Consider the following 22,512-nt stretch of genomic DNA (forward strand, 5'->3'; position numbering starts at 1 on the left):
GTAAGTCTTTTATCGAATATTTACAAGGTAGCAAGGGTTTCTGAACTCTCGTATATTCGGCATAAACCAAATGTAACTGCTACTTTTCGAGGAAAAAATTTTTCTAAACGCACAGAAATTTTCTGGAAAAAGTAGTTTACCATCATAGAATTTTTTATAGAAAGGCGAATTTTCCAATATGGTTTAATTTCTAGGAATTTCAAATAATATTCGGTTGACTTCGTGAATGTATTTTGTATGGAAATCTCACCAATTTTCAATGAAAAATCTTCTGACCCATTATCATAAAATGCTAATTATTCAGAATATGCCAGAATAAAATTGATAAACTTCGTATTCCATTAGCTTTCTTCATTTCGAGGTAAAAAATTACTATCAATATATTATGTCTAAAATAATGAGTAGCAGAGTACCAAATGCAAGGAAAAAATTCAAAATCATCTCTTCAGAAAATTTTTTGACTTTTAGTCAATTATTTAAAATTCTCATTTGATTTCACCAGAGGCGTAGTTTTGATTGAAAATGGTCACAGTTTTCCAATTTGCTTCATGTTCTCTCCAGAAAATATGAAAAAAGCTCATCGATTTTCAACCTTGAAATGTATTTCATATTTTTGTTTCTTCAGATTTTTGCGCTATTGGCAAAAATTTGGGAAGTAATTGTTACCAAGAATGAGATTTTCGTGATTTTTCACTACATTATGAAATCTATCATGGTTTTTCCTATATTTTTGACTGTCTTAAAGAGGTTTGGGTTCAGGGTATAGATTGATTTTTCCTTCTGCATGTAGAGAATTTAATACGAAGCTTGTAAATCTAATTTTGAGTCCACCTGTTAAAATAGACATTAGAAAGTACTACAAGAAGATTCTGCATATTACTCTTCCAAATATACTCAGACTCCATGACACGTTAATTTTGGCAAATTTTACTCTTCTGGCGATTACAATTTCAACTTTGGTTGTGGGTGTTTTTAATTGACAGAATTCGTACACATTTCAATCAATCAAGTCCCCATAAAAATGGACACCGGACAGCAAGTGGCTATCGATTTTCCACCCCTAACCTAAAAATATCCATTCCAACTCACCTTTGGCCAGCCTCTGCAGTATAATATCCTTGTGGGAGCCGGTGTGGGGTTCTCCGAGCACGACCAGCAAATAGCACCCTGTTAGGGGGCTGGGGGGTGGCGGCCCTGCGGCCACGCCGTTCACAGCCTCCATCCAAACACCCTGTCTATGTCACAGCCCCTTTGTCCGCAGTTATACCCCGTTTGAAACCAGTTCTTCTTTGTCGTGTACGAAGACTGTGGATTTTCTGAAAACCCGGTTAGATCGCGGTGTGTGGTATAGCGGGGCCTCTTCGTAGGTCCGTCAACTCGCTATTGCTGCGCCGCGTTGCGCTATGCAGTAGCTCTTTCCCCCACCACTGTGACACCCCTAACTCAGCTGACGGGGATGTAGGGCAGCGGCGCCGTTAGTGCTGGAGCACGCAGATGATGCGGCCGGCGCGTCGTTGCAGACTTTATGGTAGCGCCGCGACGTTCGAGCAGACCGACGACGACGGATAGAATGAGCGGAACGGAGATTGTGGAAGAGGTTCCTCCTGCGGGCAGGAGCGGAGACGTGGGGTCATGTCTAGCGCCGGATGTCTACGGATTGTTCTCGGTCACGTTGGACGAATTGGCATTTTCTGAAACTTTTTAGAGTTTTCACTCCCAATCCTGGAACAGAAATTGCAATTTTAATTGATTTTGTCCCAGAGATTGGGAGTGAAAACCCTAAAAAGTTTCAGAAAACGCAGAATCCTCCCAGAATTAATTTCCATCGATATCTGAATTGGAATTTGATTGAAATACATTTATTCGTTTGATACAGAGGACTACGATCTTTAACAGCAAAAAAGTAATTACAGCATATGTATGAGATGCAGTTTTAGCAGAGGTTAGAGGAAACGGGGTACCATACAATTTGGCATACCTCTGATACAAGAGCTTAGGGAAAAACCCCAGTAAAAAAACCCTTTCTCCCAGTGAGTGTAGAGGATTGTAAGAAATGAAATTGTTCACGAAATAAGCTGAAATATTTTATATTGAAGCGCATCCCGCACTGCAAAAATTTATCACTTCTTCGACGAGAAGGAAAATCCAGTAAGTCTTCTCCAAGATACCAGAAACTTTTATCTGAAATAGGAAGAAAACTAAATCAGAAAAAGGTGAAATAATAAAATTTGATTCAATATGTCAGATTGACCTAAAATTGGCAACCCAATTCAAAAAAAATTTGGAAACTGCATGCATAGGCCTAAAACCATCCTAAAATTTATAAATCGGACAATGATTAACCATATAATTTGTGGTTTCTTCTGCTTCCCCGCATTCACAACTAGCCCAGCAAACATTTTTAACTCGGCCCAACGTTGGGTTAGTGCTGTGATGTTAGAGTCGGTATACTGCAAATAGTGTCACATCGGCCGACAGCCGCCCGACGGACTATGAGCCGACATGTTGCAGAGTCTGCACACCGCAGATCCGGTGACGATTCGACTGTGCAAAAAGCATCGGTTTAGCGTCTAGACTATGCTTCAAATACGCTCCTCAAATTAATCGTTAAGACGTCGGTTCAGCTTCTACAAAATATTGGAAGAATGCTTTTACAATTGATCGGCACCACGTCGGCTTAACGTCTAGACAATGCTGGGAATACGCTGTTCCAATTGATCGGTACAACGTCGGTATAATATATACATACCTGCAATACTAATGCTCGTTCTAACCAACGATCCCTAAATTTTAAGGGACACCTAAGCATATTTACGTGACATTTCTTACTACTCATGTACGATTTCTGTCTGATCAACTTTTAGGAGACACTTAATACCAACTAAACGTTGCTGAAACTGAATTCGTATTAGAGTTAGAAAGAAATGCCAAGTAAATATGCTAAGGTGCCCCCGAAAATTTGAGAATCGTTGGTAGAAATTGGCAAATCCAAAAAAAAAATAAATATGAATTATTTGATCAATAATTTCTGATCTTTGAACGTTTCTTATGAAATCTCGGAATCATTTCTCATGTTGAAGGAGATCTATTTTTTTCTTCTAATATTTTTTGAAACCTTGCAACACTTATATTGTGATTAGGGCAAGACAATTTATACAGCCAATTGAAAAGAATCTTCATATATTCAAACAACTAAAATATAACGCTCATATAATAATATACATATATAAATACTTTGTAGGTTGAAAAAACACATAAAAACGACTAGCTTACTTGAAAAAAAAGCATATATTTATTCACTGCTCATTATTATTGCCTGCTTCTTTTTCCTCCGCTCTTTTCAATCTGCCCCCTGCTCTGTCACCGGCATTGCGAAGCCAATTCATTACATGATTCATTTCCACATCAGTGGCACTTCTTGTAATAGGATTTATCCTTACAGATCCTGGATAATAGAATTTCATTATTTGTTTAAAATAAATTATTGAATTTCATATAGAATATCATCTTATATGTGTTTAAATTAATCAAATATGTGTCAACATGCAAAATATGTATTCAATTTAAGTAACTTCCTAACATTAAAAAATGTCAACATTTTCGACCAATACAACATGAAAACTCACCATGATTAAGCTCAACAATATTCGCCATTGCTTCTAATCCATTTTTATTATTAATTCCTACCCGACCAATTCAGGGAAATTCCTGATTCATGGCTTATTATGAGTTAGATTATTTTGCGTGTTGTCTCTGCTACGTCCTTACCCCCGTTGAGGCCAAACTTGGACAACTGAAAAATATTTGTATATATAGATTTTTCTGTCTTTCAAATTGTAGAACTTTTTCTCTAGAATAAAAAAGACCAAAACCAAAAAATTAAAGCATATCCCAAAAGAGTAGATACAATTCTACCTACACATTTTTTCATATATACAAGTATAAGTATATATATATGTATAAGTATATCAGCATCGAATTTCTTCAATTCTTCGTGCCTTTTTATTTTGATGGTGTTCTTATCCATTTCTATCTCTGCATTTTTTTATCTATATGCAATCTCAAAAGATCGTAGAAGTACTCGGTTCTAATGATGGTGATGATGTACTACTTGGACCTAATATTTCGAGAACTCTCTGTTTCACGTGATGATATTCCTGACGCCTACTCCGAAGTTTATTAGAAATAGAAATACCATTTTATTTTGATTTCTTGTACTCACCTGCCCTGGGACATCACTGTTACTATGTTAATACAACACAACACAACAAGGAAGTTTTCAGAAAGAAAAATTTCATCAAATAGCCTACTCTTAAAAACTTTTTTATCATCGAAACACGTGCACGCGTACTCCGTCTGAATGAAATAACGCTTCGATACGGAATTAGATTGTCTGGAAGCTCTTATGCAAAATCCCGCGAAATTTAAATAGTACAGTTTGACCTTATGTTAAGGGTAAAACGCGCTGAAGATGCATCTAACCGCAACCGATCCGATGAATATAAACCGCCAAGAAGTTGCTCATCTAACAGCAGCGTTTTGCCGACGCTGGCTAGATGATCATGTTTCGACACATCTTCAGCAGCGTAAACCATGTCCTCGGATCTTCAAAGGTCCGATGCTGTGTAACAGCAGTACGCACTTCGCCAGCAGTAACAGCACACAGCCGACGATTTACCGACGATAAATGTTTGTTGGGAGGCTTTCAACTGAATTCCACCTGAAAAGCATACTATTGCAACGTCCGTAACCTGTTCTTATAATATTCAGAATACTCCATATTTTCCTGGGAAGATCAAAACCAGGAACTCTGTTCGAGGGATCAGTAACTAATTCTTTGTTGAAAATAGTGGTCGTATTCCATTTAGACTATCAAAGGTCTTTTCGAATTGAGAAAAGAGTTTAACCATGAAGGTTTACGCGACTTGGAATCGTATATTCTGGAATGTAGGATAAAGATGTAGGAAACGAGTCGGGAAAGGATTATAATTTATTCCAGGAGTTCATAACCATTGATTAGGTGAAGACCTAATAGTTCCAGTTATAGTTTTCAGGGAAATATTTATCTGTGCATGAATTTTTTGACATGAGCACTATTAACCCAATATTACTATATTCAACAGCCGAAGAAACCAAAGCTAGAGCTGGCGTTCGAAGAGTAGCTGCATCAGCACCCCATGAAGTACCAGCTAGTTTATGCAGGATATTTTTCCTAGTTTTTAACTTTAGACCCAAAGTCTCCAAATGGGATTTGAAATTCAGCGAGAAATCCAGTTTAACTCCTGGATATTTAGGTTTGAAAAATCCAAAAAAGCCACCATCCTGAATCTTTAATCAACTGACCAAGGGCGTAGCTACCGCGGTATCAGTGATACGGGGCCCCATGGGCTTTAGGGGCCCCCGAATGTCTATAAGCAAAAAATTCCTAAAAATGTAATCCAAAACCTCTTACAGGTTTTACAATAGCATTTTTGAGAATGACTGCTAAGATAACCATTCATTTCAAAATCCCGTTCATTACACCGAATAGATCATTCAGATAGATACGAATACTTAAAATCTGAAATTCAGAAAATTCGTGTCATCAAAGAACTTTTAGAATTAGTCCTGAGAAAATTCGATAGCCTTGCATCCAGTTTTCCTGACGATATTACTGCATGACTTTTATTTTAGACCCTTCCGGTTACAACTGCAATCGCTGAAAGAAGTTTTTCAAAACCCATAAAAAATTATCTGAGGTCTTCTATGGGAAAGGAACGGCTGTCAGACATGTCGTTATTGTCAATAGAGGGGGAACAACTTAAAAAACTGAAATCGTCATCAGCTATGGCTGAATTGATAAATAGATTTGCTAAAATAAATGCTAGAAAAGCGTATCTTTAATTTTAGGTATTTTTTTTTATTATTTGTTTGCTTATCATTTTATGTTGTTTGTATATTATTTTATATTGTTTGTATGTTATTTGTTTGTGTATTATTTCGCTCCCAGCATCAAATATGAGTTAGAACTTTTCATTATAAGTACTTATAATCATTTCGATACTAATCGAACATTTGCTCCTTTTATTTTTACTTCACACTTCCTTAGGGCCCCTCAACACATTTTTATACAGGGCCCCTCTAAGGCAAGCTACGCCACTGCAACTGACGCAGAGTTTTTTTTTTCACGCTCTTCTTGTTGTACAGGGTGTGAATATAGGGAATTGAAAAATATTTGTTTTTTAGCTGAGAATTCAGAAAGAACGAGTATATTACAAAGGTCTTCTTCTGATGGGTAGATTGTTAGGTCATTGTATTATGGGGATATCAATTTCTCGATACACTGCGTTGCTATGGATATACCCCTATTTTATGAAAATCCGTCTTTATTGTGAAATTCGCCGTCAGAAAAACAATACTAAAAATTCATTAGGAAATACTTTGTAACGACAATGATCATGCACAGCACATTGACGTGCATATGTGGTATGTAATACAAAAAAACCTAAATTTCATTTGGAATTTTCTACAGTTACTTTGAACGTTACATTTTGGAAGAATGTCATGAGTTACATTTGGAGGCGTTCAAAATGTAGGTTATTGAAAATAGCATTTTCTTTTCATTTGTAAGATTCCACCTGAGTTTTTATGGATGACGTTCCTTTAGGAAAAACTCCAACCTTATCCAATAGGGTTTTGTCAGAGTCGTTATCGATTACAGGTTTCTGCTCTGGACAATACCTACTTGTGCACTAATTATGCTCTATGATTCCTAGCAACATCGCCCACAAAAAAAATCCACATTCCACGTTACCTTTAAGCTTTTTCAAAACTTGTTGGATGAAATTATGTTTTTTAAAATAAATAGAAAAATATTTAGAAACTCAGATCAAGAGACGGGTTGTTCTAGTGAAAAATATTTCAAAATTCTAAAGCTCGAAAACCTAACCTCAAATCAATATTAATGGAAAGTTCAGGTTCAACCACAGAGTATTAACTCAATGTCAATGTTGAATACTCAAAAGTTCAACTTTTATTGAATATAGAGAGAAATTTCATTCAGCAAAGCTAAACTGACGGTATAAAAACAAATATTTCAACGAAAATATTGTTCTCTTCAGCACAAGTTCGAATTGGGACGAAGGGAGGAACACAAATAATTGTTTTCCATCGCTGAGAACTGGGAACATGAATGAATGTTTCACCAATGTCAGACGATATTCGGGTATAAACCTTTAAATCAATAAACAGTCCTCGCCGTCTTTCTATATACGGAACAGTTATGTAAAAGTGGCAAGGGAAGTCCATGAAAATCCGGACGGAATATAAATTATACGTATAAAATTATTAAGCCATCGATTTTATTCATGTCTCGGTCGTTTTGAGCCTTTTGGCGCAGGGACCTGAACATGTTTTAACAATTCCGGCCCTTTTGGTACTCTTCCAAGGAAATAAGGCAAATTCACGTTGAATTTCCCAATTGCAGACTGGAGTCTAGTCGGAATTCACTTCAATGAACGTCCCCTAAGTTGACAAAATTCTCAAAGCGAATATGTAGGACGAAAAATAATTCTCAAGCAAATTACTGATCTATGTTGGAATTGAAATGAATAAAAGAATTCATGAAAATTCAGTGGACTTACCATTTCATTTCTTCAGTTGAATTAAATGAAGAATACTTTTATTTTACAAAACGGTCTAATATTAATTAGATAGCATCCAACTCAGTTTCAAGAGCTGGGTTCTTTCAATTTTTCATTTTTCAATGCGTTACCATAGAAATGAACAATAACTCATTAGAAGTGACAGTGTGAAGTTTGAGGTCAAAAAAGTAAACCAGAGTTACGCAATAAATTAAAAAGAAGAAGATGTCCACCGAAATTGTGAGAATCGAAAAATTGGAATATCGAGCCATCATCAAGTACCTGCATTTAAAAGGGTTAAGAGCATAGACTTATTACCCCTATGTCTATGGTTAAGAGGCAAGCAGATTCACAAAGATATGCGTAATACCCTTGGTGATCAATGTCCTTCGTATGCGACCCTGAAAAATTGGACTGCAAACCTCAAAAGAAGTAAATTTTCCATTGAAGATGATGAACGATCTGGAAGGCCAGTTTCTGTGTCAGTCCCCGAAAATACCGATGCAGTTCATGACATTATTTTATCAGACCGTCGAATTGGGCTGAAACAGATAACTGAAGCACTGAATATTTCATACGAACGCGTTCATCATATAGTTCAAGTCAATTTGGACATGAGAAAAATTGCTGCAAAATGGATCCCCAAATGTTTGAATGTTGACCAAAAGCGTGCAAGAGAAGAAGCATCGCGTTCGATCTGTGCTCGATTTGAAAACGATGTAGACTTCTTAAACCGAATTGTTACTATGGATGAGACTTGGGTACATTTCTACGATCCAGAAACAAAGCAACAATAGATGGAATGGCGACGCTCTGGTTCTCCAAGACCTAAGAAGTTTCGTGTCCCAAAAATCTGCTGGAAAAGTTCTTGCTTCAGTTTTTTGGGATTGCCATGGAGTAATCATGATTGATTTTTTGGATAAGGGTAGAACAATAACCGGAGAATACTATTCGACATTACTGACGACTCTACGGGAAAAAATTTAAGAGAAAAGGCGCGGAAAGCTTTACAAAGGTGTTTTGATTTTGCAGGACAGAGCCTCTGCATACAAATCTCATTTCCTGAAACTTTTTAGGGTTTTCACTCCCAGAATAAATTTCAATCGATACACAAATCTCATGTTGCCATGCAAAAAATTCGTGATTTAGGGTTTGAATTACTAGAACATCCCCCTTATTCATCAGATTTGGCTCCATCCGACAATCATCTCTTTCCTCAACTGAAAAAAAGTTTAAAAGGTCGTAAATTTTCTTCCAACGAGAAGGTAATAAAAACTGTGGAGGTGTGGTTTGCAGAGCAAGAAGAAACATTCTTTTCGAAAAATCTAGAGACGTTGCAGGTTCGCTGTAATAAATGTATCCACATAAGAGGAGAATATGTTGAGTAATAAAATATTTTGACATTGAAATTTTGTTTCGTTCTATAGTAGGCTAAGAATTTTTCAATATATCCTCGTATATTCCGAAATTCATTTCGTTCCATAGAACCGTTTGTAAGATAGAACTAAAAATAACATTTTTTTAATGGTTTTTTCAACCACCACTATCTTTCAAACCGAGCCAATTCGGAAAAAATGGTAGAGGAAATGGAGTTTCTTCAGACTTCAAGAACCTACTCTTAAAATATTTGTGCAAGTCAAAGACCAAAGACTTGCCCTGTAAGATAGTTTTAAAACGAAAAATTGGAAAAATAAGTCCCTGGACGCTAAAGAGTTTTTGAAGTTAACATTGACGCAGTATTGAAAGACTGTTTTTCCTACATGGGTACTTAGCTGCAAGGCAGAAGCCACCACCCACGAAACGAAAGGATTTTTTCACATGAAAAAAAGAGCATTTTCAATCGATCATAAAGTCGTCAAAAAATTTCCGTTCAAAACTGAAAAACATCAATTTTCCGCTCGAATATTAAACAGATTATCTCTCGCTGATCGGAATTGAATTCCATCGGAACCCATTCGAACGTGTACCTATCGATTTTGTGCCACATCTGGGGCGTCGGAGTCAGAGACAACTGGTAATCCAGTTTCAAAGGGCCGACCAATCGAACAAGGGGCGAGGAACTGGAAAAAGGGTTTCCTCCTTTTCATCAATCAGCTGGTCTGGAAATAGGTAACTACGATCGGTAATTCAATAATTTAGTCCCTATAATAGAGCCGGTGGACAGGATTGATGGATGTGCAGGAAGATTGTCGACTCCATCAATTCTAAGCCACAATTCTGGGGTTTTCCGGGAGATGAATGAATTTTCTGGAAGTGGGAGAAAATTCGAACATAATTAATGGAAATCTGATAAGAATTCGTCGTAATATGGATGTCGAGCAATCATTAGATACTGATAATCTGATAGGTTTCCAGGAATTTTCTATATAGATCAATCTATAGAATCAAATCTTCATAAAGAACTATGAGTGTTACAGCATTTCTTCAACTAAAACGATTCACTCAGGTGAGACCTACCAAAGAGTTTGAACTACACTGCGCAAAAAAATTAACGCACATTCTGAAAATCTCAATTTTAATGAAATTTAACTCTACATTGACTTTATAACTCATTTTTTATGTTCTCTCGGGAAGGTTTTGAACGAAACAAGACACATTAAATGGAGTTAAAATTCAGGATTTCACCGAATCTTATGTGAAAGAAGAGAAATGAACAATTTTCAAAATACTGAAATGCTGATAAGTGATTTAATACATGGTATTTCCACCCCTTGCGTTAATTATAGCTCGGCAACGACGGTTCATACTCGAAATGAGTGATCTTAAAATGTTCTGATCTAATCCTTCCCAGATTTCTCCGAGTTGGATTCCTAAGTCATTAAGAGTAGCTGGATGATTTTCTGAACTTCTCAGCCTTCTATTGAGGTTGTCCCAAACCTGCTCAATCGGATTAAGATCTGGACTTCCTGCTGGCCATTCCGTTCGAGAGACTTCAACCTCTTCAAGGTACTCCGGTACGATGCGCGCACGATGGGGTCTGGCATTATCGTCCATAAAAATGAAATTTTCACCAATGTATGGGGCAAATGGCACTATATAATCTTCAAGAATGTTCCTTATATACTTATCAGCATTCATAGCTCCATTATCAACGACCACTAGTTCTGTGCGAGCAGTCAAAGATATTCCACCCCACACCATAATCGATCCTCCTCCGAAACCAGTAGTATTCAGGAAAATGCACTGAGCATATCTTTCATGTGGACGTCTGTATACAAGGGAACGTTGATCACAATGGTAAAGGCAGAATCTAGACTCATCTGTGAAGAGAACTCTTTCCCAATCGGCCTCTTCCCAATGGATATGCTCTCTCGCAAAATCCAAAAGCGCCCTTCGCTGGGCTGGGGTAAGATCTAGACCTCTTGCCGCGACACGAGGTCTTAAATCATATTCTCTGAGGCGATTTCTTATTGTCTGAGTGCTAATTTGCACCTCATGAGTTTTCTCAAGCTGAATTTGAAGGAGGCGAGCGGTTGCAACCCGTTGTCTCAACGAAGAAGTAACGTTCTTGAATGGCGGTTGTTACCCGTGGTCTACCCTGTCCTTGTCTTCGGACATTCATACCTGTCTCCCTGAATCGCTGCAACATTCTGGACACACTTGTATGGGAAACTCCAAGCCAGACGAAGACAATGGCATATGTCCCATATTTCCTCTAATTCACTACGCTGGCCTGCTTATTGCAAACAACATGCATGTAAGAATTAAGAAGGTGGGAGCAAGTTGCCATTTTGCCATCGTCAGGACAAATTAATGGAGAACGTTCCACCGAAGAAGAGCAGATGCTGACCATGCTGTCGATCTCATTTGACCTCGTCAGCTCGAATGAGACCTAAACCATGGTCTGCATCTCCTCTTTTTCTGTGGAACGAAGTCAGTAAAGAGTACCTACATATCAGTCTAATCTCTCACAGGTCTTCTCACTGAAAGAGTTAAAAAAGGGCCTTGTTCTGGCGTGGTCTACTACTTCTAGGTCGTTTACGAGCAGTTCTTGTGCCAAAGTAATATGATAGTAAACGTGACATCGCACTTTGGCTAATAAATTGACAACATGCACTTGGGTTTGACCAACGTAAAGCATCCCAAGGGTTCTGCTAACTTCGACATCAAATGAAATTTGTCTCTAGATAATGAATATTCGAATTTCAATGGCGTAGAAACGTTTTATCTTTTTGAAAACGAAAAAAAGACTAGCCAGAAAATCGTTGAAATGTGCATTTCTCACATACATGGACCAAAAAATTGATTAAACTTGATTGAAACTTGCTTCCTATGTACTAAGACTAACTACTAGAGCCTATAATCGTTATAAATTTATGTAGGTAATTGAAAAGATATTCAGATGAAAATGTGCATCTTTAGACAACAACAATGCCCTTAACTTTTAACGAGTTTATTTCTAAATGAACCGTATTTCACTTTACCACGCTCAGCAGAAAGGTAACAGTAGGTACTCGTTTTCATAGAGAGAACAACGAATATTTTGCTGATCATCTTTCAGCTATTCAGCTAGCTGCTCTATCTTCCTGAAACACTGGAGAGACTACTACTCCCAGGAAAACCAGAAATGGATGAAGTTTTCATGAAATTAATACGAAACAGTGGAGCATATCTGTCATATCATACACCACAGCTTAAAACAAGAAATACTCGAGCATAATACCAGAGCTCTTAAAATTTCGAAAACTCCCCTGTGGCTTACCCCTTACTCATTTTTTTTCAACTAACAATATCTCTTTCCTAGTTTCTCATAACTCCCGAGAGCAAACATCCTGAATTTCCTTTCAATCAGCGGAGTCGAACATGCACATTAAAAATCGCATATATGGTTGAAACTAAATCCTATGCGAATTCCAGAATAAATCAAAATGAAGTGAATAAATCAGGGTTTTCAAAGCCGACATATGCATGTAATATAACCTCAACAACGGGATGCAATACTCTTGCTTATCTAAATATATACATCGCTTTCAGCGAAACCTTTTTTATTCCGAAAATAGTCAGTCTGGCCGCATCCAAGACACGGGCTGGATATATCGTTGAAAGCTGGCTATACGTCTGGAATATCGGGATTATTCGCATTGTTCACTATGGATTCTAAATACTACTGGGAAGTATTGATCGGGGATTATCCGGAACTACAGGGTGTGCCAATGAGGTCGCAAGGTTTCCATGCTGGAAGCTACATTTGGAAAGTGATGGAGATATACCTAAAAATTCATTTGTACCCCTTAAAAGAAATCGAATAACACATTATAGACTTACTGCTTTCACACTCTCCAGAGGAACATGATCTGACTTATCTCCGATTTTGAGGTATTAAAAGGGCTGTGTTGTAACGCTTTCCACATTTTCGAGCTTATGGTAGTTGTCGGATTTGTGCTGCTTCATAGCTCCCTGATATACGTCGGTTTCCTGATCCTATGCATTTGCGTAACGTCCTTGCAGACCTCTGCAGTACCGACTTCTGCATTATCTGGCAGTCGAATTGAGGTGGATATCGGACGTGTGATGAAATGACAACAGTTTCTGATATATTCCAATCTCCATTGTCTCCTGATTTATTTTTCCAAATCGCTGTATTTGGATATCTTTTTTGCTCCTCTGTCCAGAAGGTTATAGTTATAGTTTTGTAGGAGGGCTTCATTTCATTGCGATCTTAAGGTCTATTGTGTCCTTCAAGCACATATCAGCCTTGAGAATGAAACCCTAGAACAGGTCGAGCATTTCAAATACTTGGGAAGCTTCATAAATACTAGGGCTAACCTAGACACGGAAATACGGCATCACGGGCATTGTGGAAGCTGAAGATCAGAGTGTTTCAAAATCACGACCTCAATCTAAAGACCAAGACAGCTGTTTACAAAGCAGTCGTCCTCCCAACGCTTCTTTACGGAAGCGAAAGCTGGACGCCCTACAGGCGACATATTAAACAGCTTGAACAAACGCAACAACGTCATTTAAGACAGATAATACACATCAGCAGTTTCGAATGCAGAAGTCTTGCAACGCGTGAGTTGTTCAACAATTGTGACTCAAGTAACGAGGGCCCGACTCAGATGGAGCGGCCACATTCTTAGGATGCAAGACACAAGACTCCCCAAAATAGCTCTGTACGGCGAATTGACAGAGGGAGCCCGGAAACCAGGAGGCCAGTATAAGCGGTTTAAGGATACACTACATCAATCCCTAAAATCAATTAATGATAATCATAACTGGGAACAACTAGCGTTTGACAGGTCACAGTGGAGATCTGTGGTGCACAGTTATAATGGAGACTCGAGAAGAATTCAGCGGCGGCCAGATCTGGTTGGTGACTATCCATTCCCGGATTGTGGAAGGATCTGTAGGTCACGGTTGGGTCACTACAGTTACAGGAGGGCACACAGTCGCAATTAGCCCCAAGAAATTGTAAGTCTGTTATGTCTTTTTGTAGATTCATTCCCGGTAACGGGATACAGCAATGAATGAATGAATGAGGATCTGTTCTCACAACTGCGTCATCTACAGCTTGTCCTCCAGCTCCAGAGTTATGAATTGCAGTATCTAAGCCCTCATTCCTACAATAATTTCATTCTAATTGATTCGTATTTGTTCTCCCCTTTCACCAGACAACTGTGATCATCATTTATCTCTGAGCTTTTTTTGTAGATGGCTGTCCCACCATTACACAAAGCTTAGCTCTTAGTTTCTTTAGGAAATTTGTGCTATATGTCGGTAAAAGCACCACGAAACTTTTTGCCACTGCAAGTACAGGAATGTTCCTTCACAGAGTTGCTCTATTTTGCACCTCCTATTAGTGGACCTCAGACATTGGTCTTCTCCAAGCGCACAGAAGGGTTCAGGTCCTGCCAGAGATGACAATGATTTATTTTCGTCAAATTCATAGGCTTTTTGAATTCCTCCTTGTAATGTTATCGTTCATTTGGAATTATGTTGATTTCGTGTTCTTATTGTTTGATTTTTGAATGACCTTGCATTTTGACTTTCAATTTACTTCACTTGTTTCTATTTTTTACAGTTGTGTTTTTTTCAATACTTCAAAGTTAGAGAGTAGGTAGACAGAGCAGATTCTCGACCACAATGGCGACTGAAGAGTAATCCGACAAAGTATGATTCGGAGTACTTGAACATTATTATGTGGTTGGATTATGAAATGTTATACTGGTGTGTTATTAGATTGATTGATGAATATTTTTCAGAGTTAGATGAAAAAATCGTTGTTTAATTAAGGGTGGTGTCTCTGTGTGCGTGAAAGGAAGAAGCTATAAAGGTGGTCCATGATTTCGTATAATAGATAAAATTGGAAATGTTTCTTTGTTCCTTTGACAGAGGTTTTTTTTTTCTCATCTGTGGAGATGTTCCGAGAAAAACGTTTGGGTCTTTTATTGTTTAAATAAGGGTGTCTTTGCATGCCGGAAAAAAAGAGCAATAAAGATCGGCAATAATTCAGTATAATAGATGAGATTCCTTTGACAGGGTTTTTTTTCGTTATCTATGAGGATGTTTCGAGAAAACTATCAGTTTGGGTCTTTTATCATGAAATGACAATTATCTGAATTAATGGTCACTCTTTTACTCCCCAATATACCTGTGGATTCTCACCGTAATAAAAATGTAAAGTTTACCCATTCGAAATAGTTTTGGTGCTATAGGTATTCGAAGATGTCAGTCTGCAGTCCGCCTCAGGTGATAAGAATGACAGGTTTACTCATTTCCTTTGTCCCAAAAATGGTACATTATGACCACTAATGGGGGCTGAAGGTTTATTGTGTTTAATGACAAAGGGCGGAGCTATCCCTTAATTCTTCTCGATACACCTGTCGAGTGGCGTTTCTCACCGTAATAAATAAAAGATTTAATTGGTCTTCAGTTCAGATTCGTTTGATGCAGATCTTTTATAACGAAAACAGTCTGGTTATTTTTTTGAATGGTAAGAAGGGCCATGATGGTGGGGAAAAAGGGTCGAGAAGAATATAAAAAGAATAGAACTGACATTCCAACATCAGTCTTCAATTCTCAGTTGCTCTGACTTTGATGAAAAAAGAAATATCACAGAGTTTGTTGCAGTCCATAGAGTAATAAGAAATTGTTTTTCTTCAGTGAATTTGTGTTACGAATCTCATTTTCCAATGTAAGTATTCAAACTTTGTAGCGATGGAAATATTCTTAAATATTTGAAATTTATTTCAGCATAAAATAAAAAAAAAAAACAATAATAATTATAACAATGGATCTGACAAAAATTAACCAGTGTGGTTCACTTTCACAGCACCAGAAACCAATTGCATCACTTAAGGATTTGATAGTGGGTGAAGTCCATCGAATAATTGATGCAAAATTACTGAAGACTAGATTCGGGGAATCTATTCTCTTGGAGTTGGAAGAAAAGTGTATATTTCTACCGAAACGTGCAAACGACCATCTGAAGCAAGTCATAAAGGAATTCAGTGGAGCTGGGTTTGGAATCAAATTCCTTGGGGTGAAGGAAATACCGAAATATAAACCAGTTCAACTCTTTGAGATTGTCCAATTGTGAAGATGGAGGTATGTAATATTGATTTATTCCATAATGCAATGAATCTTCTGTTTCACGAAAATGACATCATGATTAGAAAAAAATGGATCAATTTGATTAACAAACATATTCGTTTATTGAAAAATTTAATGAAAAATACTCATCACGGACAAAAATTCAGCATTCAATCTGCCATTTGCCATTTGAAAAGATACAAAATTCAACTCAAATCCTTTGATGCGCATAGAGGTGAGGGAATAAGAAGCGTAAGAAGTAATCGGGTGAAATGGGAGGATGTTCAATCAGCATTTGAATCAAGAATAAGAACTGGGGTTATAATCAATTTGAAGCATACGGTCGTTGAAGAATTTCTCGATGATGCATTTCATCTTTTCAAATATAGAATTAGAAATGTAATAAGCAGTATTGGAATTGTTAAAGTGAATTTAGTATTTTGCGGACAATTCATTAAAAAAAGTGGTGATGAAGAGCTACTCGATTTCAAATATTTCCCTACACAAAATGCAACAATTGATGGGGGAACAGATTTAAACGATTGGTTTGAAAGAAATGCTTTAAACATAATCAAACAAAAACTTGAAGAATTTCAAGAGAAAGAGAGTGGTTTTGCTCTTCAATCAATTGTTTCATTAGAAGTCAATATGAATAAGGTGGAAATGGGTAATGGAGGTAGTTCATTCATCAATCTTCCTGAAAAAATTGCGGCCAAAAAAGCATGCATTAATATCAAAAACAATGATCAATGTTGTTTTTTGTGGAGTATTACTGCATGCTTACATCCAGCATCTTCCCACTCTGATCGAGTGTCATCATATCCCCACCCAAGCACTATTTTTAATTGTGATGGTATAGATTTTCCTATAAAACTTAAAGATATAGAGAGGTTTGAAATGTTGAATAATGTTTCAGTGAATGTTTTCTCACTGCAAATGGTTAAAAATGATGATTTCATTGTAGTTCCATCTCGTATCTGCAAATCCAAAATTCCACAAAGACATGCCAATTTACTTCTAATTCAGAATATATATAACCATATTGATGATGGGAAAAATGCTCCTATTGATGCCAAAATAGAATATCATTATGTGTATATTAAGAACTTGTCGAGGTTAGTGTCGAAACAACTTAGTAAGTCTAAAAAAAATAAGTTCATATGCGATCAATGTCTTAATTATTTCACTACAGAAGAAAAACTAGGGAAACATATCGAATTGTGCTCGAATCATGAGCCATGTCACATACAGTTTCCAGAAAAGTCTCATGTTAGTTTTACAAATTACAGATACAAACAGAGAAGTCCTTTTGTAATGTATTGTGACTTTGAGTCATATTTGAAACCAATCAATGATATAAATTTGAGTTGTTTAAAGTATCAAGAACACAAACCTATCAGCGCTGGTTTTTATTTGAAAAGTTCTTATGAGGACATTGTACCGTCATATTATGAGAGCTATACTGGGGTTGATTGCATGGAATGGTTCTCGAATAAATTGTGTGAGATTGCAGATAGGTTATGCAAAATAATTAATGATGTGAAACCCATAAACTCAACTGGTTCACATAGTCGAGTTGTATGCCATATATGTGAGAAAACATTCAAAGCGGATGATAAAATAGTCATGGACCATGATCACTTTACTGGAGTGTGCCGCGGGTGGGCTCACAATAGTTGTAATCTCAATTTCAAAAAGTCTTTTATCATACCAGTAGTTTTCCATAATCTAGGTGGATATGACGCACATTTTCTTATAAAGGAGATTGCAAAACAGGGCCGCGTTTCTCTTCTACCATTAAATAAAGAAAAATATATTAGTTTTACGAAATATGATGAAAATACTCAAATACAATTCAGGTTCATTGACAGTTTACGTTTTCTCAACAGTTCGCTAGAGAATTTAGCCTCATATCTTTCATTGAATCAGTTTATTGAATTGAAAAAACAATTTTTCGACTATAATGATGATGCATTCAAACTTTTGACTAAAAAAGGTGTGTTTCCCTATGACTATATTAGTAGTGTTGATAAATTGAATGATACATGTCTACCGTCCATTGAGAAATTCTACAACAAATTGAATTATGAAGAGATAAGTGATGAACAATATCTACACGCTCAACTAATATGGTCCACATTCAATTGTCAATCATTGAAAGATTATATGATGTTATATCTTAAAACTGATATTATGCTTTTAGCCGATGTATTTGAACAATTCCGCAATAGCTGTATAAAAGAGTATGAATTAGATCCTATTCATTTTTACACCCTTCCGGGTTATACCTTTCAATGTATGCTTAAAACAACAAAAATCAAATTAGAAATCATTAAAGATATTGACATATTACTATTCATAGAAAACGGTATAAGAGGTGGAATAAGTCAGTGTTCAAACAGATACTCTACGGCTAATAACAAATATATGGGGCCAAAATTCGATGTTAATGAACCTGAAAAGTATTTACTCTACTTAGATGTGAATAACTTATATGGTTGGGCTATGAGTCAGTTTTTGCCATATGGGGGATTCAAGTGGACAGACACAAATATAGATATTACACAAATACCTGATGATGCTCCCGAGGGATATATTTTAGAGGTTGATTTGGAATATCCCGCCGAAATACACGACAAGCACAAAGACTTGCCATTCTGTGCGGAATCACGTATCCCACCTGGATCAAAGTTCCCTAAATTATTAACTACCCTTTATCATAAAAAAAATTATATCGTGCATTATAGGACGTTGAAACAAGCCTTGAGTCATGGACTTGTTTTGAAAAAAGTCCATAGAGTTCTTCAATTCAAACAATCTGCCTGGCTCAAAATGTATATTGACAAAAATACACATTTGAGGCAGACAGCAAAAAACAATTTTGAAAAAAATCTTTTCAAATTAATGGTTAATGCTGTGTATGGGAAAACGATTGAAAACGTCCGGAAGCATAGAGAAGTTAAATTGGTCAACAAATGGTATGGCAGATATGGTGCAATGAATTTGATTTCTAGCCCTTTCTACAAGGATAGAATGATCTTCGGAGAAAATCTAGTCGCTATTGAATTGCAAAAGCGTTTAATCACAATCGATAAACCAATATATGTAGGAATGTCTGTATTAGACATTTCAAAGGTTTGCTTGTATGAATTTCATTACGATTATTTCCAACCTAATTTCAAAGAAAGTATATTGAATTATGTAGATACTGATAGTTTAACTTATGAGGTATCAAATCAAAATCCCTATGAGTGCATAAAACGAGATTGCTACACACGCTTTGATACATCTGACTATCCTAAAGGAAATCCATATGGAATTCCTCAAGTCAATAAAAAAGTATTGGGTTTGATGAAGGATGAGAATAATGGTAAGATTATGACCGATTTCGTAGGATTAAGATCAAAAATGTACTCATTTCGTGTTGATAAAGAGGAAATAAAAAAAGTGAAAGGCATAAAGCGGAATGTGATTAAAAGCCTTTCTTTCGATGACTACTTGAAATGCTTGATTGATTCCAACACTAAATTAGTAAGACAAAGAAATATAATATCTAAATGTCATGATGTTTTTTCTATTGAGCAGGAGAAAATTGCATTGTGTAGTAGAGACGATAAAAGATACATCCTACCTAATTCACATTGTACTCTACCTTGGGGTCATTATCGAATACCATCATCATCCTAGATTCCAGAGGGTGAGAGGGGGAGAAATATAATGATGAATTATGCTGTGACAGCCATTGAGAGAACTTTCTCATACGACCCGAATTTGTCTGAGAAATTCATCAAAAAGTTTCCACAACAATATGAAGAATTTGAACAGTTTCCAATAAAGGATTGGATGCTTGTGGGACAATTCATATTGTACTTACAGGGATTGATTCCAACCTTTGACATAATCGAAGTATGGATACTGGGTCCTCATCATGATCTAATGATGGATTGGTTCCGTGGCAAATCCATATTGTGGACAAAGACAAATGAGGGCGATGATGATGATGATGATGATGATGAAAATCACGCAGATTTTCATTTTGAGTGGAATTTAATCAAATCTGATTCATATATATGTACGATTAATGAAATTACTATCAAAGTTCATGTTATGGAATACACAGATATGCCAGCGAAAAATATGTCGCATTGTCATTATTTGGACACGTTCAGTAAACTGAATGATTATTTTTCAAATCATGTTGACAGACGAGCATTGCTGTTAAAAAAATCCATATTGATTAATTCTTACTATAGTAAATGTCACTCTCATTGTGTTGAATCAATTGATTCTGAAATGTATAAAAATGTTTTAGTTTATAATCCTCCTCCTCTTAAATATTTGTCTTTTTTGAAATACTTAAGCGATCCCTCTGTGTACCCCATTTATAGATATTTATATGAAAAGTTGGAAAGGGAACCTCCAGATTTATACAAATCCTCATTTTGTTTCGATTCCGAATCTTCAGATTCGGACTCTGAAATATTTTATTTATGAAATATGTTAAATGAACCATTCAACATTGTAAATATGTGGATATATATGTATATGAAATAAATACTAAGAAATGTATAAAAAGTATTTTTATTATCCTTCACAAATATTTCTCTATGTCACAAAGAATGTTGTTTTCATTTGAAATCATACATTCACATAATATCAAATTTTCAATAGAAGGATTGATCTGACAAAAAATTCCTATTAGTTCTTCTATGGATTTCGAACTATCTTTTTTAATATTGGTTATAGTTATCAGAAAATTCTTATAATAAGATTTGAAATCAAGTTTCCTAAGCATTTCCAATCTATTTCTGAGAAAACTTTTATTGAATTCTAGAATCTTAGCAACATCGTCGCTAATAAGATATAAATGATTTTCCTTCCTTGATATCATGATCATTTTGAATCCATTCACAGTTGTGGTTGTAACAGAAATATCATCAATAAATCGAATATCATTTGCTTCATTCAAGTTGAGGATTTCAGTAAGCATCATCCATTGCATGTAATCAAACGAAATGAACATTTTTCCACCAAACATCAAAGAGTCTTCATTCGTTGACAGCTTCACTGAGGGTTCATAGTTTCTCGCACTACTTAAGCCGCAATCGATGTTATATCCTCCTGTTTTGAAATTTGTATTCAAAACAAATTTTTTTTCGATATCAATCATTTCAGAATCGTAATATGGAGATGGATTAAATTCACTCTCTTGACAGTACATGTTGCTGAACTGAAGATCAAAGCGATACTAAATTAAAAAATCTCTATAAACGGTTGGATTTATCTATCCATGAATCATGTGACTGATCGAATCCAAGCCATCTCACAAGTACTTTGTTTCCCCGCTCACATAGAATTTTTTCAACTAAATATATATCTGAGTTTGAAGCGCTTTGCAGTTCAGGCTCATAAAAAGCTCCTCGGATTGGATTACCTTGTAAGTCATCAAGAAGGTAAGTTACTGGATTAGTAATTTGTATCTTACTGATTTTGAATATTTCTGTTGTCCAATTTGGTAAATAACCCTTAGAGAAAACATGTTTGAATTTACTTATACGCACAGTATCACCAACTTTAAATTTTCCTCTACCAGCTATTTTGATGTGATTGTACCGACTTCTAAGTAGGAGTTTCTCATTTGACTTATTTACTTCAATAGGACTCATTCCAATTGTTCTATGTTTAATTGTATTGTAATCAGCGACAATTTTCGGTAGGATTTGCAACCAATAGTATGTTCCATTCAAACTGAAATACTTGAATAGTTTTTCTTTAAGAGTTCGTATTACTCGTTCAACAATTGCTGCTTTTTTCACAGAATATGTATTGTAATGATTGATCTTATATTTTTTCATTAGGTTTTTGAATTTAAAATTGAAAAACTCTCTTCCTTGGTCAGTCTGTAGGTTCTTGGGTCTTCTATTACTCTGTTTCAATATTTCCGAAAACGCCTTAGTAACTTCTTCGGCACATTTCGTTTTCAATGCTTTAGTCCAGACAAATTTGGAAAAGCAATCAATCACAACGAGAACAAATGTATGATTTTTGTTTTCATCAGCATACGAGTCCATTTGCATCAAATCACTCTGCCACAAATCATCTATACCCTTGATGATAGTACGCCTTCGGAGGAAATTTTTTCTAGCTGGTCTATGCAGCTCATTAACCACTTGAACTTTCTCCTTTGAGTGCTCCATTGGAAATGGTCTTTTTTTTTTATTGAGTAGGATAACTATCGAGTCAGTTGTAGTTGTACCTAGTCTATTCGTAAAGTTAAAATCTCAATCAATTCTTTGTGACCTTCTCACTAAACTTTATAACAAATGATCTGAAATCTTCCCTCAGTTCTTGTTTCAAA

The 22,512-nt window shown here is 36.1% G+C and overlaps 1 protein-coding gene across 1 annotated transcript in view; it reads right to left on the minus strand.

Annotated features, from left to right (window-relative positions):
• The window catches only part of LOC123319374 (microtubule-associated protein futsch), a 107,236-nt gene extending 105,689 nt beyond the window's left edge, over window positions 1-1,547 (minus strand). Inside the window, exon 1 of the mRNA XM_044906292.1 lies at window positions 1,090-1,547. Within this exon, the coding sequence (XP_044762227.1) occupies window positions 1,090-1,222 (133 nt within the window). The 5' untranslated portion in view covers window positions 1,223-1,547. The remainder of the gene's footprint in view (window positions 1-1,089) is intronic.
• Window positions 1,548-22,512: the final 20,965 nt, after the last annotated feature.

The sequence above is a fragment of the Coccinella septempunctata genome, chromosome 8 (genome assembly GCF_907165205.1).
Source record: "Coccinella septempunctata chromosome 8, icCocSept1.1, whole genome shotgun sequence".
In the NCBI taxonomy this organism is placed as follows: Eukaryota; Metazoa; Arthropoda; class Insecta; order Coleoptera; family Coccinellidae; genus Coccinella; species Coccinella septempunctata.